We start from the raw sequence: 26,948 nt of genomic DNA, 5'->3' as shown, positions 1-26,948 counted from the left end.
CTGTACTCTCATATGATTACTAAAAACGCACACAGAGACTCGCACCACAGAGAGACTAACACAGAGTCACATTAGGACATATTGTCATCGTAACCATGGTTCCTCTCTTATGCAAACACATTCTCACATTTTGCTAGAAATAGCTAAATACAGACAATCCTCACGCACTAGACAACCCAAATCAGGGTTTCTAAAACATATTTGCTGAAAGGACCCCTTTCATAACTCCAAACTGTCTGAGGACCCAGTAAGTCAGTGTCATTTCAATTTCCCAATTTCCAAATTCTGAATGAAGTACTAAACTAGTCAAAATCCTAAAGAGAGATCCACCAATCAGAGCAGTCTCTGTTACTATAGAAACTGCAAATGATGTCATCAAATCTCCCACACTCTCAACATTCCAGTCCCTTTTCCATACCATATATAAATAAAGATTTTGCAGTATATAGTTTTTTTATACTTGCAGAGGACGTAGGTGGGATCTGTGGAAAATGCAGTTGTTGCAATCTCTAGAGTCTAATTGGGGGTGGAGTGGCAGATGCTCTTGCTAACGGTCTTTGCTCAGACATGCATGCTTAACAAAAACGCAAAAATGCAAGAACTTACATATGTGTGCCTACAATGATTAATTACCAAGATTAAAACTCAATCTATTCATGCATTATAATATTTCAAGGCTGATTGAACCGAAAACAGGCCAAAATGACATTTAACTGCACAAATACTGTGCAAATGTAGGTTTTCTATGACTAAACAGGGTGATTTAATTAATTAAATGTGTGAGCATTGCACAGCCCAGCTGCATTATAGATGTCATGTGGGTTCACAGGCTCTACTGTATTAGATTTGACAGGCCGTCTCTGCAAGCTGAGCCCTGGGGTTGGCAGAGGAGCAGCAGCCCCAGTGACCCCCAGTGCCCTGAGCGTAACACTCCTTCTGAGTAGCATTGGGTTTCTACATCCAATCATAGCTAAGCAACAGTCAGTCGAGTGAGTCCATTTGCCCCACAGGAACAACAAATAACAAATTAGACCACTTTAATATCTCAATTGTTTCTCCTAGACATCAGTGAGATTAAACTGAGAGCAAACAGAGTCTTCTGCTTCAGATTTTTTCTCCTGAAAAGAGTTCAGTAAACTTATATACAGTATGTCTCCTCTAGAGTTCCAGAAAAGATATCAACAATGTCTCCCACTGTGTGCCATCAAAACCAAGAGATTTCAATGTGAATTATATTTCTCATCAAATTGTTCCAGAGATCAACTCTCTGTACATAAACAATTCTCATTTGTGTCTATTTTGGTGAAAGATCTAATGAATTTTTTTTTTATTAATTTAAGTGTGCATTAAAAAACAACCTATGAGCAATGAAATTTCTGTGCAAATGGTCTTATCCATGTCAATGTAAAATTCAATGACCATTAAATTAAACTCATTATCTTTAGCTGTTGACTGATTAAATCTATTTTTAGTTCAATGGCAGGCAAAAAACAACAACACCAACAAAATAATAAAAAAAAAAACATCTAACATGCATATGTTTTATAAACACATTACTGTTCATAATTTATATAAGTAAGATTTAAAAAAATGTATTCAGCAAAAATGCATTAAATTGATCAGAATTGACAGTTAAGACATTTTATAATGTTATAAAAGATTCCTAATTTTTTTTTTATTTATCAAAAAAATCTTTAAAAAATGCATCACAGATTCCACAAAAATATTAAGTAGCACAACTGTTTTCAACAAAAGTGTAAGAAATGTTTATTAAGGCACAAAATCACCACATTAGAATGATTTTTGAAGGATCATATGACACTGAAGACTAGAATAATGGCTGTTGAAAATTCAGCTTTTTCATCACAGGAATAAATTATATTTTAACATGTATTAAAATAGAAACCAGTTATTTTAAACTGCAATAATATTTCACAATATTACGGTTTCTACTGTATTTTTGATGAAATAAATGCAGACTTGGTGACTCCTTTCAGAAACATGAAAAAAATCTTACCAATCCCTAACTTCTTAATAGTAGTGAATATATATAAAAAAGTATATAATAGTATACATAATAGTACAACAAGCATTTAAAGCATCTAACAAACAGGTAGACATGAAACCAATTGATATAAAACCTGCAATAAAATAATATAAAAAACAACAAGAATTGAACCAAAACATCTAAAGTCTGTAATATTATAAAAATATTTACAAGAATTGAACTAAAACTACTTGAGTAAAACACCTCAAGTTGTTATGTTGCCTGACCACCACACCATTGTGTTCATGACTCAGTTGACAGTGTCCCTAAGAAATGCTGTTTTTCTCTTAAGAGTGAGATGGCACTAATGAGTAATTTTCTTGGCATAATTAAGTCACTTCTTTAATTATTCATCATGCCTAAATTATGCCCAATGTTTTATGAGAAAAGAGCAAAGCCCTGAGAAAAGCGGCCTGAGGTTATCAAGAAATTCCAATAAAATGTAAAAGTTTGGAAAAGATAAATGACAAGACAGGTTAATGAACAAGTGCCCTGGTTTCACCCCACCACTAAGAAAAACACTATTCAAGCACCTCTCCAAACACATCAGAAGGTGTCCAACTCAAAACCTCCCCTGGAGATGCTTCAAACTCAAGCAATGTTCCATAACCTCTCTGTGAGATTCCTCTCAGGAAAATCACAAAACATTTGAATGATTTTCAGTTAAACTTCCCACTAAGAGACTGGGTGGCGCCTCCCTCACATTTGAACAAGATTGACCCGCTTTAATCTAGCACTGAACAGAGGAATGTGCAGAGTGGTCCCTGTTATGGCTTCATCAGAATCATAAATGCTGAAATCCTGGGAGGTTTTTACATGAGGAGACATGCCCATCTCCAGGCAGCCAGGCATGTGCTGTGGAATCTGTAATAAAGAGCCAGCCGGCTGAATGCATAAAGCAGAGGAACATCAAACACTCTATTCAGTTTGCTGTCGCTATCCTGGAGTTCCTGCTTTTGTGCAGTTCTGCTGTATTTCTTCCTGGAGTGTACACTTGTCTACAATATGTCTTTGGGAACATGGCACTTTAGGGACAGGAAGATTCCCTGCACGCTTGAAAGTGTCCATGTTGAGGTCTTTTATTGAAATGATCATCAGCTTTTGAGTTTGCCTTTGTTTATTTAGGCTCTGTTCCAAAAACCCACTAAGCTTCTTTTGCTGTCTACTACCTACACAGGCAGCTATCATTTAAGTGGCATCTTATAAGTGACCAATTTGAAAGGCTTGCACAAACAGAGACATAAATGATTTCAACTGAGCTTAATGATAGCATGTTGCTAAGTTAAGAATTTGATATTCTAATAATCATATGAATATACAGCAAATATTGGATAAAATATAATACTATTATTTTTTCATAAAATATTATATATATAGATAGACTGATAAATGATGATAGATAGGTAGATAGATAGATAGATTCATTTAACTATTTCTAATCCATATCGTTAGCATTTCCCATTTTAAATTTGCTTTGAATACATTATGGGATTGCTTTTTTCGCTTTTTTGAACAGATCCGTAGGCATCATGGTAGACAGACTTTTTGAAATAGCCTTTGCATCTGTGCTCATGATATTGCATACGTAGGCAGCACACTAGGTTTTGGAACAGAGCCTTTAGGCCTGTTCACACTATGAACAATAAATATAAGGATAACTATATTAGCATCCACACCAATGGATGACAGTGTTCTGTTTATTATAAGCACATTCTGTAGTTGTGTCATCTGCCTCAAGCTCTTTAAAGCAGGATAGATTCCAATCCAATCAGCTGTTAAATTTTTTTTAAGTGAAAATTGTGGTGTGGTGTGTGTGATTTTATAAAACTGTATCTTTATCGTTATTGTTATAGTCATCATCCTTGGTGTGACTGGGTCTTTACCTTGTTAAAGGTTACACATGCAATCACACATGCACATTCAGACAAACACAAAAACTTACGTGATAATGAAGGTGGTGGTGAGTAACAGTGTGGTCAGCAGTCCTCTAAGGCAGTCCGTGTTCTTCCGCTGTCTCTGGTGCATCTCTCCTCCGCAGTTATCACAGCAGCGGCAGAAACAAAAGAGAAGTCCCACCAGCGGCAGCAGCACGGTGAACAGCAGGCCCAGTGCCGTGCACACCACAAACCCAATCTCATAATAAATAACCTGCACAGTGCACACAACACAATGTTATACAGATTAGAAAATCTGATATGATCAATAAATGCAAACAAATTGAGTTATTATTTAAGATAGTTTCCTTGAAGCAGTTTAAGCCCGGTCCGCAATGAAGTTCAAGTAAATAAATCTCAGTTAAGGCTTAATTTGTATCCAGGAAACCAAGTTATACAGGTTTAATGTTTAGGTTAAGTTCTGTGGATAAAAGGAAGGAAGGAAAGTGATTATTTAAAACTACAATTACACTAAATGAGCACTGCATGTACAGACATTAAAGGAATAATTCTCCCAAAAATGAAAATTAGCTGAAAATTTACTCATCCTCAGGCCTTCCAGGATGTAGATGAGTTTGTTTCAAACAATATAATGGATAAAGAACTGATATTTAAGCCAGAAGCAATGGATGAAGTTAAAAAAGTTTTATTATAAAATTGCAGCTTTTCACTTCACAAGATGCTAATTGATGGACCGAAGTCTTGTGGATTATTGTAATGTTTTTATCAGCTGTTTGGACTCTCATTCTGACGGCACCCATTCACTGCAGAGGATGCACTGGTGAACAAGTAATGTTATGCTAAATTTTTCCAAATCTGTTCTGATGAAAAACAAGCGCATCTACAATACATCTGGGATGCCTGTGGGTGAGAACATTTTCAGCAAATTTTCATTTTTGGGATAAATATTCCTTTAAATTATTACTAACCGTTTTTTAAAAGGAACGGTAAGGTATATTTAAATGAGCTACAAAATATTTTCACAGTTCATATTTTTTTCTAAAAATGCAACTTTACATGGAAGCTTTTGCACTTTTTTTCAAGTAAAGCAAATATTCTTGTCTCCAAATCCTTCCATTAAAGGGCTTTTGAAGCGTGGGAAATTAAACCATGCTGTGCAAAATTTCCATGCCGTATGTAACATGATGGAATAATGTTAAACACTTTTTTCCATATGTTGCCACTGAATCCATTTGCACACGTCCTGTGGCATTATGGACATTTCTGAATGAGCTGGGCTGTCCCCCGGCTAGCCTGTGGATAAGCTTAATCCACTGAATAAACCAGAGGCTTTGTCTGTCAGCAAATACCCTCACTTCTCCTCAAGGGTAGAGCCTTTCCATCTTTAAAATTCTCTAAAAGTGGTTTTAAAAGCTAATTTCCCCTCATGCCTATGCGAGTAAGAACTGAAAGTCTTTTTGGAAATGTCAAAAGCTTAGCAGCTAAGACTATCATGGGGGACTTCACACATAGGCTACAGCAGAACACTTAGGTCATGAGATTATTGACCATTCTACTATGAACGGTCATTCCCTCTCACTGACCATCTGATGTGCTTCTCTCATATCAGCATATTTAAGCTTTAGATGGGTTCATCTAGGGACAACATCATTCCTGTTAGCATAGTCACACTCCTCTTACTAGGTCATGGCTGAGCTAAAAATTGCAGACAGCTTAAAATGAAAAAATCTGTGTATCTGTGATCATCTTACCAATTACAGAGATGAAAGGGAAATTAAATACCTGTGATTTTAATATAGGATGGACAAGAAAAAAAGTTAAATGAACATACTCCCAGTAATAAAAGTAATAAACTATAAAAGTGTAACGTTCATTTAGAGCTGTGAGATCACTTCTGAAACTCTAGAGGACAATGTAAGATTACTGGGGTCATTTTCTCAGGAGAAATATCTGAGAAGCAGCAAACCTAAACCTCTCCATTTAATCGCATTGCTGTCTAGGAGAAACTATCTATCTATCTATAACCAAACTCACACCCGGAAATTTTCAGGACTCACAACAGCATTCTCAGAAAACCCACGCAATAGTTGTCCGTCATTTCATATAGAGCAAGAGAGCTGCTCTGCGATGCACAGTCTACCGTCTGTGTGGTTTCGGTAACTTACAGAGACGCAGATATGAGCTGTGTGTCATCTGAAGGTTTAGATCCAGTCAACTTCATCACAGGTGGAGAAAAACAGTGACTGAATCTAAAACCTTTAGATGACACAGCTCATACTGTATCTGTGTCTCTGCAAGTTACCAAAACCCACATGAAACCTTCAACACACATTAGACACGCATTTGAGCAGCAGAGCGACTCTTTCACACTGAATGACGAGACAGACAACTAGTTGTCCAAACCGGTTGAGTTCACACAGCGCGTGTTTTCCGAGAATACTGTAACTCATGTAAATAACTGTACTATGTGTGAATGTAACCATATTAAGGACTTAAATACAGGACTGACAACCGTATTCTAATGCTGTATGAATGTGGCAAAAAAGTGTGATAATTTCGGTATGTTAAAAAAATCTATTAATTTTCAATATACTGCAATTTTTAAATCAGTCTAATGTTCCTAAAGGTTCCACATGGATGAAACAACTATGATCAAGATTAGACTGAAACAGACATGTGAACAGAATGAGAGCAGGGCTGGGCTTTGTAAGGGTTAGGTGTAACTAAAGAATGAGGCTTGGGTCTGGTTGGGCCCTTGACACTGCTAGCAGGACACACATGTTACCTGTAGTGTCAGAACAATGTTTTCTGGCTGGGAGGCGCCAGATGATGATAGGCATGCAGATCAGCAAAAACAAAAAAACAAAAAAACAAAACAAAAACAAAACAGAACAGATGGTAAGCAAAATCAAATAAACAGTCAAACAAATAGCAAATAAAATCATTTAAGAACTAGAAAGAACACTCCCATCTGTAATGGGAACCAGACCCATTTTGACAGTCCCAGAGATTGAGTGAATCATGGATTTGGCCGACAGTTACATCCATATCCATCTCTCCATATTCTAAAATGTTAGAAGAGCAGAGCATACTAAAACTGAAAAGAATGAGTGAATATGATTATAGACCGATATTTGACCATTTTGAAATTATCATTATTCAGCCTTGTGGATTTTAATTAAATTCTCATTTAAATTAAGCTTAAATTACTAAATTAAATGATGATCCTTTAATATAAAAAATATACAAAATTAAATGTATTGCATATATAGTTTGTTGTTGGGAAGATTTTTTCAATGTTTTTGTGAGAAGTCTCTTACTGTATATTCACCAATGCTGTCTTTTTTAAAATAAAAAATAGAGTAAAACATTAATATTGTGAAATATTAAAATAACTGTTTTCTATTTTAATATAGTTGAAGATGTAATTTACTGTGATGGCAAAGCTGAATTTTCATTCTGATATGCTGATTTGGTGCTCAAGAAACATTATCACATTTGAGGACAGTAGTGCTGCTGGATGAACACACATTTTTTTGGAACAATGTAAAAGTTTTAAATGCCTCTTTAGATCATATAATGTGCCCTTGCTCAATAAAAGTATTAATTTCTTTCAACAATAATATAATATAATATAGTGCTGTTTGCTGAGAAATATATACAGATAATGGTAAACTGAGGTGGCTTTGCATTTCTGAACTCACATTTCCTCTCACCATCACAAGAAAATTTTGCCCCATATGTTTGTTTGTTCCCAGGAGAAAGATGCTGAAACTTCAAAGCAAGAGCTGTTGTTTAATTAAACTCTGTTATTAAAAAGCAACAAATAGTTTCTTCCTCTGTTTGCTACAGACTACAATGCCAAAAGCAATTAACAGCTCTTCCAGAATAAGCGCATAATAGGGCAAGGAATCTCCTTGGCTTTCAAATGCAATTAAAATATTGTTTCATAATAGATGCACTGAGACAATGTCCCTTCAACTTAACTGCGGTGGCTGAGCACGTAATCGCATGGAGGTTCAGGTAGCCACAGTTACATGCACTTACCTTCTGGTACTCGGATTGTATGGCTCCGAATTTATCCTTTGCCACTCTAATGACAAGATCTGCAATGACAGGAGAAAACAAAGTCAGCATGTGCCGCCACATCAGAACAGGTTACGTAATGTTATTCAACATCCAGCTGAAAAAAACAACAACGAGCTGACTGTGGATGAGTGTAACCCTTCAGTACGGGTTCATCAGAGTGTTTAGCCCCCAGCTGCTTCCATTATCACAATTAATACAATCGTCAGGGAAAATATTAGCTATCTTCATACAAACAGTCAGACATCACAAAGTTTCCTTGGGGAGTGTCTGAGCAACAGTATGTGAGGTTTTGTATGGCTGTGCTGATAAAAGTTGTATTATAATGCATTAAACATAAGACTTGGATTACGAGCCATGACAAATCATACGCACATTATTAGAATGGCAATAGAAAAAGGAAGAAGTGCTCTGTTACATAAAAATTTCTGTATCCAACAATAAAATCTGTGCATTGTATTCAAAAACAGAGACAAAATTCATACAGAGATGTGCAAGGGTGAGCTGAAAGATCACTTATGAATATGAAATAATTTTGCTCACTATGGCAACTGAAAAAAAAAAAACTATTTATGATGGTTAGACTTTATTTTGAAGATTTCCGTCTTTCACCATCTGAGTAGAAAGGAAAAGCCTATTTCCTAGAAGACAGCTGTCTGTGGACATTTCCAAGATGGTCACCAAGTGAACTGACTTGCCTTAAAGGGATAGTTCACAAAAAAAAATGAAAATTCTGTCATCATCTATTCACTCTCAAGTTGTTCCAAACCTGTATGAGTTTCTTTCTTCTGGTGAACACAAAAGAATATATTTTAAAGAATTTTGGTAACAAAACAGTTGCCGGTAGCCATTTATTTTCCATATGGAAGTCAACATCATCAGTATCTTCAACTCAAAAACCCTTGCAGTTCCCTAGCCTGCCTTAAAGGGACTTGGGTTTAACTCGAATTTAAGCTGCTCCAGAGTATCTCTTCATAGAAATCTTCTCTCTGTAGATCCTGAAGCTTCAGGTTTTCCATTCCCACAGCACCACAGTCTAATAGCCACCAGCATACAATATATAAATCACCTAGATACAACATCACAAACAACAGGTGCAGTGATGGCAAACATCCCAACACACTAAAGGAACAGCCTCCTGTCCTACAGCTCATCACCAAAACAGAGGAAATATATCTTTCACATCCCATCATAAATAAAATAGCAGAATATCAAAGCAATGCGAATGTGATTTCATATTTTAATGATAGTGTAACTAAATCAACCCTATAAAAATTGACTAAATACATCTTTTTTAATCTGTCATGAAAATGCAATAATATACGGAGCCTCTTCTTATTTTACAGACATTCCTCTCAAACAACCTGTCATATAGAGATCGCTTCTCTTACCATCCATCCAATCAATTCCCTATGAATTACATTAAGTCCCATTCTATAATTTTTACTCATTAAATGCCGTTTCAATCAGAAATGTTACATTTGTAGTAGTAGGCCACATTTCTGTTAAAAGTCTCAAAATCCAGTATGAGATTGAGTTGAAAACATCATAAGGAAACGAGTGAGAGACAGAGGTACATCCTCTACCTGCGGCATTGTAGGGGTTTTCGGTCCTCTATGAAGAGTTGCAAAGAGTCAATAATGTGCTTAACAAAATGTCTCTGTTTCTTCAGAGGAAGTATTCAGTATGGCTATTACTCCAACGCTCAGGCCTCTAAACAAAACTAATATATATATATATATATTTTATAATTATCACTGTAAAAATAAGTCTCTTATTTTGCAATAACATGGGTCTAATTGACTTCATGCATTTTCTACAGAGATGTCCTGTGCGTCCTGAAGGCCTACTCATCTTCAAAGCCAGGAAGAAGCAGCAATGTTTAGCGGATCATAGCATGTGGCCATGAAAAAACATCACTGGTCACTGCATTATATTAGCTATATTTTGCTGGTCCCTATAAGTTCCTGGTTAATTAGCATGTCCTAAATTCAAGGAAATCCGCTTTCATTTAAATCCCTCGGTACTTGATTGCCTAACTTTTGCATCATATCCAACAATGAGGAATTAATTATACAGGAAGGAATGACTTTCTCAAAGAAAATTTCATCTGCCTAATAAGTTACTCCCAGTCATCATGTCCAACATTTTTTTTTACCTTAAAATACCCCATGAAATCACTTGATCTTTCCTGATTTGAGTCAAGTCAAGTCACCTTTATTTATATAGTGCTTTATACAATACAAATTGTGTCAAAGCAGCTTTACCGTGTTAAACAGGAAAAATGTGTGATGATAATGCAAGAGGACATTAAAACAGAAAACAGTTTATCAAAGTCAGTTCATTGTTGATTCAGTGATGTCATCGTCCAGCTTAGTTCATTTCTCTTCTAATAGTGTCGGTGGAGTCAAGTCAATAAATTTGACATATTTCATATTTCTGAAGTGAAGTAAAGTGACATGTGGCCAAGTATGATGTCCCATACTCGAAATTTGTGCTCTGCATTTAACCCATCTAAGTGCACACACACACCGTGAACACACACCCGGAGCAGTGGGCAGCCATTTCTTGCTGCAGCACCCAGTGAGCAGTTGGGGGTTCAGTTACTTGCTCAAGGCTCTCACCTCAGTCGCTGTATTGAAGGTGGAAGAGAGCGCTGGTCATGCCTCCACCTAAAATCCCTGCAGTACAGAGACTCACTTAAATTGGTCTACAACCAAAATGTACTTCATTATTGCCACATTCATGCAGCAGCAAAATATGGTTGTCAGTCCTGTATTTGAGTACTTAATAAAGTTACGTTCACACACATTGTACGGTTATTTATTGGAGTGACAACTGCATTCTATAACCAAACTCACACCTGTAAATTTGGACATTTTGAGACTCACACCTCTAAGTAAATGTGGTTGTCAGTCCAAAAAATGTAGCCAATTTTATGCTGGTCAAGCATATAATCAAAATTACCAAGCAAAAACCATTTTAACACAGACAGATAGTGAGAGAGTTTAGTGGTCTGTGGGCAGATTGGATTGTGGATAAGGAATCAGTGGGGCATACTCCACCAGCTGTCTCTTCCAGAAAACTCAAATTCTCAGCAAAAAAGAAAGGACAAAAAGGATGAGCAGTGCAGAGAGGAGAAAATGAAGATCAGCGTGGAGAGCTGAAAAAGGAGGAGTGGAGAGGAGAAAGATGGGTTGATAAAAAAGAGAGGCAAGGGATTGAAGCGTGTCTGTTCTGATCGATTGGGGCTGCGGTTTTCCTTTAATAGACTCACACGTAAATGCGCAAGCACATACACATTCAGAAATATACAGAAGCATATGCTTTATACAGCCACTGTCTGAAAACACCCTGCAATCTCTTGCATTTCCCAATGCTACCCAACAGGCCAGCTGACTTCTTAGGGTGTGTTCACACTGACAGCGATCTGGAGTGACAAAACAACTGGAAGTAATTCATTTTCAGTGAGAGATGGTGATTTGAGGTGACATGACCGGCAGACACCTTCTCATTTCTCTGTCTGGCCTGGTTTGATTAGCTGTGCTTCCATTCATCTAACAGGAAGTAAACAAACTCCAGGGATCAGTGGAAAACAAAAGAGGGGCCAAAGGTGCTGAGTGACTCAAAATACCAGTGCAGAGACACACCTCAGTGGACATGGCTACTCGCTTCATTTCTTGGGGGTTACTTGTGGTATTTAATACGTTTTTTTTTTTTTTTTGGGAGAGAGAAATTAATACTTTTATGTAATGTAGCAAAAAGATACTGTAGAGGGTTGCTATAAATGTGGCTTTGTTAGTGATCTACTTTTGATTGACATGTGGTAAATGATGAACATCTGATTATGTCTTTGCATGTCAGTGTTGGTTTGTTCATCCACTGGCATGCAATGATCGCCACAGGCCTTGTGTAAATTCCTACGCATCATCTTCATGTTTACTAAGCTATAAGCAGGATGTTTGCTTCACGTCAATAGCCCCATTCCTCTTCCTCTCTGTTACGCTGGTTTACCAAGCAGTGGTTTATAGCAGTGGGTCTCATTTTTTGTCACGCTCCCCATTGAAACCATTGCCAATACTTTTTGTCAGTAGGCCTGCATTCTGTAAAAAACACTTCAATTTACTTAAAAAAAAATTATAATTTGAATTAAATAATTATTTTAATGATTTAATTAATAAAAATGGCATTTCAAATATATGAAAAATATATCATAGAATATAATAATACATTCTAAAAAATATATATATTTTTTATTTTCATTAAATGGATTGGAAAAGCAGATGTATAAGGAATAAAAGAATTGTTATTGGTAAATATCTACTTAAAAAAAACAAAAGTATAATAAAAACACAACTGAGTTTTTTTTTTTTTTTTTTTTTTTTACATAAGGGCAGCATAGTAAGTGCACTAAACATCAGTATAAAGTGGAGAAGAAACGATGCACATGCTTCATTGGATTTTGTGTGCATCTTCAACACAGTGGATTTGCATATAAGGAAGTGCAGCCCACACTTTGATAACCACTTCATTATGGATCAATCTGTGTCCTGAATAAAATAGGGCACCTTGTGGCACATCACATAAATGTGTATTAATTCTAGTCTTGTAATTGCAAGAATCAAGTTCTTTCATCAGGACAAAGTTTTCTTTGATGCTGCCATTTTGTCTCCATCTTCCACAGCACTTGTTCCTTCCTCCTCTCATCCTCCCAGCAGGATACACTCTCACACCCACGACTATGCTTTTCAGATGGTTCTTGGCTGGTGCAGAAGAGAAAAAGAGATTTCTTTAGAAGTATGCCTTTTTTTTTTGTAAAAAAACCCCCCAACCGTATCTTCATAAATATTTCATCATTTGATCTCCCCAAGGTGGCTATGGAGATAAGCAGCCTTGAATATGAATTTGTAAGCCTCACCTCACATTATCATGGCATGCCATATGACTATCTAAACTCTTTTTTTTTATATCTCATCAGTTAGACCCAAGACTAATGTCTGTCAAGAGAAAGAAAGTGATTACAAATGCCCTTTCAGGGCATAAGTCTTCTGAAATGTGCTATGAAATAGCTGAAATGATGGAATGAATGATATGTTAGCAGGCTACGGCAATAAAGTTCAATCTGATGCCAGGAACACACTGAAAATGTTATATGCTAGCTCTGCTAATGTTCAAATTATTATCTAGCTGAAAGCAGTGGCTAAATAATAAACCCTCTTACTGGCAGACTGTCAGTTTGTCACTGTGCATTTGAAAAGCAATCATTAAACATTTTCAATTTAATTGTGAAGTCACTGTAAAGTTACCCATGCAAGTTAAGGAGTCCATAACATCCTGGGCAGCTTTTTTCCATCTAGGCAACAGGCATTCATGAACATCTTAAATGGATAGTTCACCCAAATATGGAAATTACCCCATGATTTACTCACTCTCAAGCCATCCTAGGTGTATACAAATTTCTTCTTTCAAACAGATACAGGGAGCAGTTGGGGGTTCGGTGCCTTGCTCAAGGGCACCTCAGTCGTGGTATTGAAGGTGGAAAGAGCGCTGTACATTCACTCCCCCCACCTACAATTCCTGCAGGTACCGAGATTTGAACACACAACCTTTTGGGTTATGAGACAAACTACATAACAAAAATAAAACGACTCCCCCAATGTAAGCTCAGGTGAGAAGTGATGTTTGCGGAAGCGCAGAAGAGAGAGCAAAACACTGCTCACTGGATTTCGTCAGAGGATTTCGATACAAGCCAAGAGGAGACTAGTTTTCCTTTGGTGTAAACAAAATTTGGTTCTCGCCAGACTAGCATATTCTCACCAGAGCTTACACTTACACCCAAGTCCTACGTCATCCACTGGAACGCCACTCTCTTGTGAATGGGAGTACGACAGTTAGCAGATCTCAAAATCTCCACCATCATTCACTGCCATTATAAAGCTTGGAAGAGCCAGGACATTTTTAATGCCAGGTGTAAATGGGCCTAAACAGTCATCTTCTAATCTCAATGGCTGTGTCTGTAAACTTCATTTGGTTTGATGTCATTGGTTCTCATACATTATATGACTGATCATGGCGTGGCAAGTTTGAAATAGATGACTTCAGAAGATGATTTAGATGAAGTATAACATACAAACCACATGGACTCCTTTTATGATACTATAAAGTAAATAACGTAGTAGTTAAGACATGATATAGCAAATGATACCAACATTTCATTATTTGTATGTAAAATTTTCACTGCAAATAAAATAAAAATAAAAGGCTGCGGCAATACAAACTTCTGCTTCTATTCATCACAGTTTACACTACCATTAAAAAATACAAACTACTGCTTCTATTCATCACAGTTTACACTACCATTAAAAAATACAAACTACTGCTTCTATTCATCACAGTTTACACTACCGTTAAAAAATTAAAAGTCAGAAAGTATACATTTATTTGATAAAACAAAATGTTGAACTATTATTACAAATTAAAGTAACTGTTTTCTATTTTTATATGTTAAAATGTTGTTTGTTCCTGTATACAATTTGTAAAAAAAAAATAAAAAATCAGGATTTTGGAACATTAATATTTTGTAACATTATAGGCTACAAGTCATTACTTTCACTTATGATAAATTTAATGTGTCCTTGCTCAAAAAAAAACAATTAATTTCTTTAAAAATATCATACTGACCAAACCTCTGACAACTGTTTTTTAATACTTCTGAATATTTTCTTTATATTCAGAGTAATTTCTGATTATTTTACACATTTTGTAATTACATACACAACATTATTCCCATGGAAGACAAAATGGAGAAGTAAAAGAATAATTTTAGAATGGATTGATTAGTCAACGCTAAGAATGTCCCAAATGTCTGCTAAGTCACTAAAGATTCCTGAGAGGCATTACTATTATTACAAGGTTTACAGCCCTAGCAGACATCCAAGAGAACTGCATGAATAAGAGGATTATACTGCAAAAAATGCATTTCAGAGAGATACATTTCCAAGGGCATTCTACATTTTGCTCTTGTATCGTGTTTACTGCTCCAAAAGCCTCAGGGAGATGCACAGAGACCTAGTGCTGCCAGACGTCTCTTCCGAACAAAGCTATCGGTGCTCAGCAACCAGACTGAGGCATAGAAGCTGGCTAAACATGCTGTAAGAACTATATTAAAACATGACGGAGGAGAGACTCAGCTCAAAATGTCAAAATGTATTAAAAAATTTCACTAAAAGTGTCTGCCCTTTCTGAATGAGACTTCATAAATGTATCAAACTGAAGAAAAATTCTACTTATTGGAGTAGAATTCTACTTATTTAAATAAATGTTACTGATATATACAATACATAAGTGACTGTATAACACACACTATCATTCAAAAGTTTGGGGTCTTTTTTTTTTTTAAAGAATTTATGATGTCTATTAAACTGATAAATTGATCAAAAGTGATAGTAAAGACATTTGTTAAAAAAAAACAACAACAAGCTGTTTGTTTGAACTTTCTATTCATCAAAGAAACCTGAAAAATATGTATCACAGTTTCCACAAAAAAATATTAGTTTTCAACAGTGCTAATAATAATAATAGTTTCTTGAGCAGCAAATCAGCATATCAGTGATTTCTGAAGGATCATGTAACACATGGAGTAATGGCAGCTGAAAATTCAGCTTTGCGTCATAGGAATAAATGATATTTTAAAAGATATTAAAATACAAAACATTTATTTAACATTTCACAATATTACTGTTTTTATTTCGAATAAAAGTCCTCTTTCAAAAACCTTAAAATCTTACGAACCCCAAACATTTGAATGGTAGCATATGCAAGCAATTTTTACAAATTCACTTATTCTATAAAGCCAAATTATAAGCAGTACCAAAAACCAAATTCACTCTTTTAAAATTCATCTGTTGAAATTTTATCCACACAATGTGTACAGAACCAAACTGAACAACTACTTTTTACGCAGTGATATAATTATCACAATTACGGTCACAACTCAACTGACATTCTCTTTTGGACGCTGACAGCTCATTTGAGATGCCTGTCTTTCTTCTCTTTGAGGTACTTGCAGTGAAAGCAAATTGCCGAGATGGAGGCACATGTCTGGTCTGATTTGAAAATTTTGATATGGTCTGTCTCACTCTGTCACAGTTGCTTCCACCTGAGCCCTTCGGTGAAGAGGTAACCTATATATTACAGTGGAGAGAGTGTACAGAAGCTTACACAAAACGGTAAAAAAACAACAACAACAGTGGTTTATTAAAAATGGTCTAATTTGGATAATTCACAAGTTGCTAATATTAGTATGGTCAAAAACAGCTAACACCAGTGGAAGTACACAATTTGAATTCTATCATTTTTGCACTCATTTTCAGATATAGTTTTTTAGGCAATCACTCTGGAGTCACAGAAATCTTATATCATGACTCCACTGATTGGCCGATGGCACCATAAGAACAAGCTCAATCCAAAACCTTTCACTAGTGACAATCCTGAGCTGTGACACGTAAACATCTGTCATTAGTGACTCCATTATGTGAAAATCTTCAGGTGCAACTCAGTGCCATTAGACTGAGGTTTTTCACACTTTCACACAGAGAAGAGGATCAGATTTGATCAGAATATTCACAAGGCTTCAGAATCACTCGAGACATCTGCTTTTTATTTAACATGAGTGAACGAGCGTGTCACTTGTCACCACCCTAACGCTACGAAGCCAGTGTTCATGACTTTTCTTATTTACTTCCCAGTGCCTGAATAAAGTCCCAGAGGGTTACAATCTGCACCTGAACATTAACAATAACTATCTGTTCAAGCACACCTAAAGCAAAAATTATCCTCTGTAACCAAGGAACCAGTTACCAAGGAGAGGGGAACCCAGAGAAAGACAGTAAGAATAAAAAGGATGAGGAAGAAGTGGAGGAGGAAAAAAACTTACACAGAAAGAATGTAGGGTAGTACAAAAAGTACAGTTCTCACTTTCAGGCCCAGTATTAATAAAAATGGCATTACATGCATGGGTGAGTTCAAGCTGCATTTGGAAACCACACCAGTCTCTTCACAGCATCTGTTGGCTTAGACGAAACTGAAGGGGGATCTTTAGATTAATATATGAACAGCAATTTGAGTTGCCCTGTATTCTGATACTCACTAAGAAAGGTAATTTTGTGTGTGTGTGTGTGTGTGTGTGTGTGTGTGTGTGTGTGTGTGTGAAATAAGCATTTACATGCATGATATAGAATATCCTCACATTATCTTTTACATTTACATTTAGTCATTTAGCAGATGCTTTTATCCAAAGCGACTTACAAATGAGGACAATGGAAGCAATCAAAAACAACAAAAAAGCAATGATATATAAGTGCTATAACAAGTCTCAGTTAGCTAAACGCAGTATACGTAGCAAGGGCTTTTAAATAATAAAATAAAAAGAAAACAGATAGAATAGAAAAAGAATAGAGTGTAAGAGGTCTTTTTTTAAAATTGAATAATAAATGAAAAGAAAACAGATAGAATACAAAAAGATTAGAAAGGTAGTTCGATTTTTTATTTTTTTTTTAAATAGAATTAGAATAGTGAGTGCAAAAGTTAGAGGGTCAAATAAAGATGGAAGAGATGTGTTTTAAGCCGATTCTTGAAGATGGCTAAGGACTCAGCTGCTCGGATTGAGTTGGGCAGGTCATTCCACCAGGAGGGAACATTTAATTTAAAAGTCCGTAAAAGTGACTTTGTGCTTCTTTGGGATGGCACAATCAAGCAACGTTCACTTGCAGAACGCAAGCTTCTAGAGGGCACATAAGTCTTAAGTAGTGAATTTAGGTAAAGGGGTGCAGAGCCAGTGGTGGTTTTGTATGCAAACATCAATGCCTTGAATTTTATGCGAGCAGCTATTGGTAGCCAGTGCAAATTGATAAACAGAGGTGTGACGTGTATTCTTTTTGGCTCATTAAAAATTAATCTTGCTGCCGCGTTCTGGATTAATTGTAAAGGTTTGATAGAACTTGCTGGAAGACCTGCCAAGAGAGCGTTGCAGTAGTCCAGCCTGGACAGAGCTTGAACAAGGAGTTGTGCAGCATGTTCGGAAAGAAAGGGCCTGATCTTCTTAATGTTGAATAAAGCAAATCTGCAGGACCGGGCAGTTTTAGCAATGTGGTCTGAGAAAGTCAGCAGATCATCAATCATAACTCCAAGGTTTCTGGCTGTTTTTGAAGGAGTTATGGTTGATGTGCCTAACTTGATGGTGAAACTGTGATGAAACGATGAGTTTGCTGGAACCACAAGCAGTTCTGTCTTGGCAAGTTTGAGTTGAAGCTGATGGTCCTTCATCCTGCAAGAAATGTCTGTTAGACAAGCTGAGATGCGAGCAGCTACCGATGGATCATCAGGATGGAATGAGAGGTAGAGTTGAGTGTCATCAGCATAGCAATGGTATGAAAAGCCATGTTTCTGAATGACAGAACCTAATGATGCCATGTAGACAGAGAAGAGAAGTGGTCCAAGAACTGAGCCCTGAGGCACCCCATATCTTTTATCTTTACTATCATAACTTTTGTCAGTTGCAGTGTACTGTAAAGGTAACATGTTCTCTGTGAACAAAATAAAGCCTTTACCAAACATTCAAAACACACAAACAAACAAACAAACGCCCCCATTAAATATCATATAATTAGGTCTTAATCCCTCAGTGAAATTGCTTGACAAGTGTAGTTTTCTTAACTTTGTTAACGTATTCCCGTAGCAATATAATTCTGGTCTATACAGACAGAAAATGGAGGAACTGGTGTATGCTGGGACCAAACTCTCCCACTCTTTTGCTGCAAGACCCCAGATATCAACTAAAAAACGTCAGGCCCCCCAACCACCAAAGCCTGTGGGCCCTGCCCCTGTGAGAGCTCTCCGACCGCTGCCACAATGCCAGGGCCCAAACCCTCCATCTGCTGTAGGTGAACCAAAAACAACTGATAGCAGCTCTCAGTGATGTGTGTTGGGTTCCCGCTATAATAGCAGCAACATCCATAAATGTTTACATAACAAACGGGAACCCAGTGTGCCTGTAGCTTTCTCTATTTCTGTTTTATCACGTGATAGAAAGTCTATGGCCTTCTCAAGCGGGAGGGCAAACTCATCTAATCTGCGGCCTGTTTAGCATCAAACTAATATTGCTGTAGAGGCAAAAATGCAATGCCATCAGGATAGCATTTTTAAACATTCGCTCACTAAAACATTAATTATTTCTAATCAATGACTTTATAACCACAAACAATCTGGACATTATGTTTCTAAACGAAACATGGCTAGAAGACAGCTGCAGTGCAATGGTCCTCAATGAAACAGCCCTCCTAACTTTACTTTCATGAGTGTCTGCAGGACTGTTAGGAGAGGTGGAGGTGTAGCTGCTCTATTTAAAGATGTCTATCAATGCAAGCAAGTGTCATTTGGTCAGTACTTGTCTTTTGAATATCTAGGGATTGTGCTGAAAGGTGCTCCACACATTCTGTTTATCATTATTTACAGGCCTTCAAAATACTCTCCAGCCTTTGTTGAATAGTTCACAGAAATCTTATCAATGATTTTCTCAGAGATTGACTGTTTTGCTATTGCAGGGGATTTTAATATTCACATAAATAATGCAGAAAACAAAACTACAAAAGAAATGATAATGGTTTTAAAAACTTTTGACCTGATTCTGTGTGTGCATGGACCCACACACAAAGGTGGACACACTCTAGATTTAATCATCAGTAGGGGTCTAAACATTTCATCCATTGTTATTAACCCTCTGGAGTCGATTCACGTGTATACGCGTGTTGAGGCATCTTCTCCTGATGACCCCGAAAAGAACTTAAATTACACTTTCAGTTTTGATCGTACAGATAACAGCAATACATCAATCGAATCTGTAAAGGGTCTGCTTTTATTTGTATACACATAATAACAACAAAACTTTGTGCATTTACAAAATAAAGAAAACAAAAAAAGGTGCGCTGTCTGCAGCCTTGGTCTGCGGTGATCTTCATTTAGAAACGCGTCAATAAAATGAACTGTAACTCAGCAAATACTCAACACAGAGACATGAGAGATATATCTATAGAAAGCTTGACATGTCTACTTTTAAACTAAGCAAGTGCTACCAAAAACAAATATTCTGTGATAAAGTAATCCATATGAAAACAACGTGATGTCCGCGCTATTGACATTATAATGTTCCACTTGGAGCTCGTGGCATGTAAATGCCCATACCACAGAAAACAAAGCAGCGAGACTGTTCTTCAAGTTTTTTTTTTTATTTTATATATATACACACACATACATACTTGTATATATATACATAATTGTATTAGTTTAAAATAACTGCTTTCTATTTGAATATATTTTAAAATTAAATTTATTCCTGTGATCAAAGCTTAATTTTCAGCATCATTACTCCAGTCTTATTCCAAGTCTAACAATATACACTATACCATTCAAAAGCTTGGAGTCAGTATATATAGAAATTAAAACTTTTATTTAGCAGACTTGTGATGATAAATAAAAACAATTAATACGATAAATGTTACAAACAATTGTGAGATTTTGCTATATTGGTGTATTCTGCAGTAATGCAAATATATCTGCGTAACATAGTACTACAAAAAAGCCAGTGCTGGCTGACACATAGCTGAAGCACGTGCACTGAAAGCCCCTCTCTCAGACAGCATGTGATTGCGAAAAAGACATATCTTTTGTGCTTGAATTCTCAAATAGGCACACAATTATTTCGAAATGCCTGTCGTGTGGAGCATTGACGCAAACACAGTTGGCTGTATATTAAATAAACGTAAAAAGTTGGGTGAAAACCGGATGTTTATCAGTATATTGGAACTGTGCAGTTGGTCTTAAAGGGACAGCAGCCTTATTTACCTGCTGCTGTAGGTCATTATTAATGTTAATCACTCACTGCACTTGACTTAAGCTGTTATATTTATTTGTTCTATTGTGTTTGTAATTTGCTTCTTTTTCTTATTTTTAATAACAAAAAAAATCAAAATAGCTATATTGAGATTAGATACATATCGTTATCGTGAAATAAAATTTCTCATTCCGTGAAATAAGATTTTGGTCATATCACCTACCCCTATGAGGAAGCATCTCTAAAATTACAATAAGAGAACAGTGAATATCAAATTTCTCTTATTATTCTCTATTATTTCCTTATCATTTCACAGTCTCTTTTGTATCTATCCTCTTTTTAGATCACCTTTGCTCATTTGATCTTTTCTTCATTGTTATTGTACACCAGTATCACACTCATGTAAATCTATATTATCCCATCAGCCATCTCGCTCTGCCCATAAAGGACTGCTCTGGTTTTTCCAGAAGTCCCAGTGACGTACCTCTGTGTACAGCCACCCTCTCCTCTTTTCCCAGTCGGGATGCCCTCTCACCCTTTCAACAGCATGGCAACTCCCCGACCTCATGCCCGTGACATTCTAGTGTTACCTGGAAATGTCCCAGTATGCTTACTTTCTGTTAACCAGTTATCCAAGGCAACTTGCAGACATCACCTCATAAGGAGTAGGTTATTTGTTGCTTCAGTTTTGGTTAAAGGGGTCGTATAATGAGGGATCAAATTGTCCTTGATCTTGTAAGAAAAAAAAACTAAACGTACTATGAAAACAAATTGTAACATCAGAATGCGAAAACTTCCCAAACAAAACCTTTATTAAAACAAAAGCAAAGTTCAAAAAGTTCTTCCTGGCATCAGAAACCCAAAACACGAGCCTGCATTTACACATCAACAACGCCTACTGGGTGATCAGATATTTATCCCAGTGATGTAATAAAGATGAAGCATATTAGGTAATCCTAAACTGAATTAGTAAAAAAAAACAAAAAACAAATAAAATATGTAACAAAAAGGTTAAAGAACAGAAAAGAAATATAAAATGTGAAATCCTGCTGTATGCGGCACCTGCTGTGCTTCTGAGAGTCCCAACATTGTCATTTGTAACAAGCTCCCTGATTGTTACAATCTGTCCTTAACAGTTTGAACTGCACATTTTAGCACAGAATTGTTGTGAATCTGACACTTTGCAAAGGGACTGTAGTTGAAGAATGGAGACAAACTATATCAAACCAAAACCCACAGCTTGTGGAAAAAGCGCAGAAAGGAATGAAAGAAAATGTTAATTCACTCACTGACAGTTAAGTGGCTTGTATGAAAAAGCAGAAATAGAGTGGTATTGCACTTTAACATTTTGAGATTTTAATCTGGACTAAAAAATGCCAACCCAGAAAAGATATAAATTAGTTAATAACGCATTCATTCTTTATTATTATTATTTATATTTGGCTTCATTATCACTTTACAGGGCCTTCGCTCTGCTCAATTTGTCAAATATTCTACAATCCTAATAGTAAATTTCAAACCACTTTCTATTTACTCCATCATGAGTACTTTAACGGTCAAGGACAATCAGAAAAGAGTGATTGAGCAATCGCCAATAAAGAAAAAAATTCAAAGATTCCACCATCACTAAAGAAGAGCTCGATGGCGCCATTGCTAACGGTATCAAGCTAGCACTCAAAGAGCAGCAAAGTACTTTGTATTCGGTTGTGGCCTTGACAGTAAAAGAAGCGATAGACTCTGTACTGACCCCGGTATTGCATGACCTACATATAGACATACTAGTGACCAACAATTCTGTAAAAGAGCTAAAAGCCGAAGTTGAAAAGCTAGCCATCACAGTGAAACAGACACGTGACCGGGTTGATTACGTTCAAGCAGCTGCACATGAGGATAGGGGTATAGTCATGAACCTGAGAAAACAGCTAGAACAACTTACTAATAAAGTGACGAACATGGAGGATAGGAGCAAGAGAAATAAGGTGCGACTGGTGGGGTTGCCAGAGGGGGTGGAAGGCTCCGATCCAGCCGGCTTTCTCAGAGATAATCTTTCCAAGTAGATTCCTGCACTAAAAGGACACGATATTGAGATTAAGCGGGCTCATCGCATGTATGAAGGAGGAAAAAGTATTAGGTTCCGTATCATTTACAAAATATTATTACTTACCTACAAGGCCCTTAATGGTTTAGCTCCTGCGTACCTAACTAGCCTTCTACCATGCTTCAGTCCATCACGCTCCCCAAGGTCGTAAAACTCTGGACTGGTAGTACCTAGGATAGCAAAGTCCACTAAAGGAGGTAGAGCTTTTTTGCATTTGACTCCCAAACTCTGGAATAACCTTCCCGATAACATTTGGGGTTTAGACACTCTCTGTTTAAATCTAGATTAAAGACACATCTCTTTGGCCAAGCATTCAAATAATGCATCTCATAATCTTGTACTACAGTTATATCTGAGCAAATGCACATTATTATTTCTTAGCTTGGGTTGAACAAATAATTTTTGCTTGGTTGGAACAGCAGCTACGCTAATTATGTCTCTATTTGTTTCTCGGTTTCTGCAACTAGGAATTACACAAGCTTCAGTCTGGATCCAGCCCTTACAAAGACTTGAGATGACCAAACACCGGAGAAGAGATGATGCAAATCCCTCAGAGGACCTCAGATGAATTTTACCGTACGTTTCTGCTATATGTACATCAATTTGACATAGTCACCACTGACAAACTACTACTAAATATATTGCAGAAACTTAATTTTCTGTAAAGCTGCTTTGCAATGACTTTTATTATGAAAAGCGCTATAAAAATAAACTTGAATTTAATTGAATTTGAAGCTAAACACAGACATTTCAACGGACAAACTATGGATGAAACATGCTATGATTACACTACTTTTAAAGTAGGGGTGCTCCGATTGATCGGCTACCAATCATTATAGGCCGATAATGGCTTGGGGAAGTTTGATTGGCCGTCTCTATAAAGGCCGATCTCAAGCTGATGATGCGCCTGCTGTGAGAGGTTTGGTATGACATGCAGCAGCACCGTCTCTCATCCGGGGCGGGTAAAATAAGTATAACGGTGAGGTACAATTCATATTTGTTCAGTAAATAACTTAAAGTAATTTAAAAACTTTCTGTGAGATGTAATTTCACAAATAGCTTGAGTGAAACGCAGCACACTCTCTCTTTCCCTCTCTAATTGCGCAAATGGTTTCAAATCACCACATGGCGTCTGCACAATAAGCGAGCTGCACAGATCATACAGGAATTGTCACTTGCACAATCGAGGCAGTGTTGCATCATCACTAAAGTTTATAATTTTCATTTCTTTTTAAATGGACCCTTTTCACATTTCTGGGTTTCTCAGCAGCGGAAGTCGTTGTAGTTGGGTTAACTTGAAGAGTAGTGAATGGGAGAGTACCACAAATATATTTTTTGCATTCCTATTGTTCAAATGGCAAAAGAAAAACTCCACGATAGTGTTTGTGACTGATAATGGCAGTCAGAAGAGAGTATAATTGGATGCAAAGATAATATAATAAAAATAATAGTGTTATAAATGTACATACATTTAAAAAAATATATAGAAATATGAAAAACTTTCGAGGATTTACGATGCTGATGACCATTAAACACGTCATCACAGTCTTGTGAAAAGGGTCCATTGTTGCCCGTCTTTCATCATTCAGCTCATGCACACTCAAAGAGTGCACACATAACGCCAGTTTCACACATACTCTTGACTATACTTCTTAAAAACAAACACACAATGCTCAAAAACATTTTTAGTAACACCTAAAAAGATAAAAAAAATTCTCAAAAATCATTAACAACAACAAATCTTGGATTTTAAATTAAAATGCATAAATGTTGATGATAAACGACGAAAAATATTCGTTAATAAACATTTTTTCTGTGACTTAAGATGAGACATCGACGAGACGAAATTTATGTCACGTTTTCATTAACAAGACAAGACGGGACTATAATGTTATTTGAGGACTACCGGACATTCAAAATACATCCTATAGGCTACTGTCTTGTCCTTTTAATAAATGTGCGTCCCTGTCATTAGATTGCAATCGGATAAGGGGCATTTCAATATCTAGAATTCCCCCATTTTCAAAAATGAAATTCAGGCTCTAAATGAATGTCTATAAAAATCCTGACTGGAGCATCACTAAAATAATTCTACATGATAAAAAGGAGGCTTCAAAACCCAAACTTAACGTCAGAATCAGCACAATCAGTGATTATTGTAAAATGCCTTCTTTACTATTGCCAAATTGTGGGACATGTTTGATAATAAAATATTGAAAGCGCAATAATCCATGCAAGAGACTCTGTTCCCCAGGCTGAAATGTGTGCGCACGCTCCAATAACCACCGCAACTAGACAAGCAAATTACACTTCGGGTGAACGTCCAAGCGATCAAATACACACAAAATGTCAAAATGGCAGAGTGTGTTCACTAAAACACAGTTTATGTCTTAAGTGGACGTGATCAGTTGGGAGAAAATCCGATGTGTGTCAATATACAACAAAATGCAAAGAGAAAATCACTCAGCTCTCAACATTAGCTTTAATAAGCATTAATCTATCAATTCATACAGTGAAAACTATGCAGTTTTCAGTTACATTTGATTACTTTAGTAGATTTCTGCTGTAGGCTATATTACTTACCTGAACAGTAATGTTAGGAGACCTTCATGAAAAAATTTAAGCACTATTCAGTTGTATCTTTGTTTTATTGTATTTGTCAGTTTGTTTTAATTTGTTTTTTTTTTCATGTTCCTTCTGTATCTTATGTATATAAAATGCTAAAAATGCCTGTATACTGGTGCATTTACAAATTGATGTTTTATATTCATTTAATTAAATATTTATTTTACATGTCAGAATATAAAGCAATGTTAATTTAGCTCTTAATTTGTTTCATATAGTTAAAGTACCGGATCGATAAGCAGTATCGATAAGAGTAGTAATACCGTTAAAACTTTATCGATACCCATCTCTAGTGATCGGTATTGGGAGCTACTGCTTCCTGTGATCAACAATCGGTGATTGGCTCAAAAAATCCTGATGGGAGCACCCTTATTTTAAAGCATAAATTTGATTTAAACAATAGGTCTATATAATATTCACACAGGGGACATATTACATTAGCCCTACAGTTAAAGCATAAAATACTATTTAAACCTACAACATTTTACATAACATTTACCTATTTCATCTCACAATTCTGACTTTTTGTCTTGCAAATTCTTACCAGAATTCTTTTATTCCATGGGTTGCCTGCTACGTTAAAACTGGCATTTTCTGCCCCCAGATAGGCTCTGCCCACAAAAAAACTTCACTGTTTGCAAACACCAAAATTGGTGTATTTAGTACCATTATAATACTGGCACACAAGTTTAAGAAATAATTGTGATATACCTAGTAATGACCAACCCTATCCCATCTCCAATTTTGACCCCTTTAAGAAAATCATTTGGATGTGCAAAAGCATTTTTGAATGGTCAGATTATTTGTAAAGACTTCTGCCTCTAGCCTCAATAGCCTCATTTCCTTGGTTCAAATTGGTTGTATAATCAAGGGCCGTATAGCTCAGGATCACTGCCAGTCTTTCACTGTGCTCTCTCTCTCAGTTTAGGCCTTTGTTTCCCTCTCTAGAGAGAAATCCAACCCACACGACATGCTGGAGAGAGAAAGTAACTCTTCTAAAAATAAGTATTTCATTCAGAGGCTACAGCAATCCCACTTTCCTCTCAACAACGCTGAAGAACAGAACACCTGAAGGGTTTGGCATCTGACATCACATAATGCCATGCTAAGATGAGGCAGCGGAGGAAAATGCTCACTGGGGTTTAAATGTAAACGTGACCATCACATTAGCAGCAGGAAAGGTTTAGTTATGACAGTGTAAATCTGCAGCTTTCCAGAGAGGCTTACCATCAACACATACACAAACACCACTAATAGGCTAAACAAATACGGCGGCCCAACAACATATTTGGACACACTTAATATATGAAT

At 36.5% G+C, this 26,948-nt stretch overlaps 1 protein-coding gene across 1 annotated transcript in view; it reads right to left on the bottom strand.

The window, feature by feature from the left end:
- Window positions 1–26,948, bottom strand: part of prom1a (prominin 1a) — a 56,654-nt gene that overhangs the window by 20,398 nt on the left and 9,308 nt on the right. The window contains exons 2-4 of the mRNA XM_042755376.1: window positions 7,990–8,048; window positions 6,728–6,754; window positions 3,990–4,195 (exon numbers count right to left, since the gene is read on the bottom strand). Of these exons, the coding sequence (XP_042611310.1) occupies window positions 3,990–4,195; window positions 6,728–6,754; window positions 7,990–8,048 (292 nt within the window). The remainder of the gene's footprint in view (window positions 1–3,989; window positions 4,196–6,727; window positions 6,755–7,989; window positions 8,049–26,948) is intronic.

Source organism: Cyprinus carpio, unplaced genomic scaffold (assembly GCF_018340385.1).
Source record: "Cyprinus carpio isolate SPL01 unplaced genomic scaffold, ASM1834038v1 S000006694, whole genome shotgun sequence".
Taxonomy (NCBI): domain Eukaryota; kingdom Metazoa; phylum Chordata; class Actinopteri; order Cypriniformes; family Cyprinidae; genus Cyprinus; species Cyprinus carpio.
This window is presented reverse-complemented; position numbering and strand designations above follow the sequence as displayed.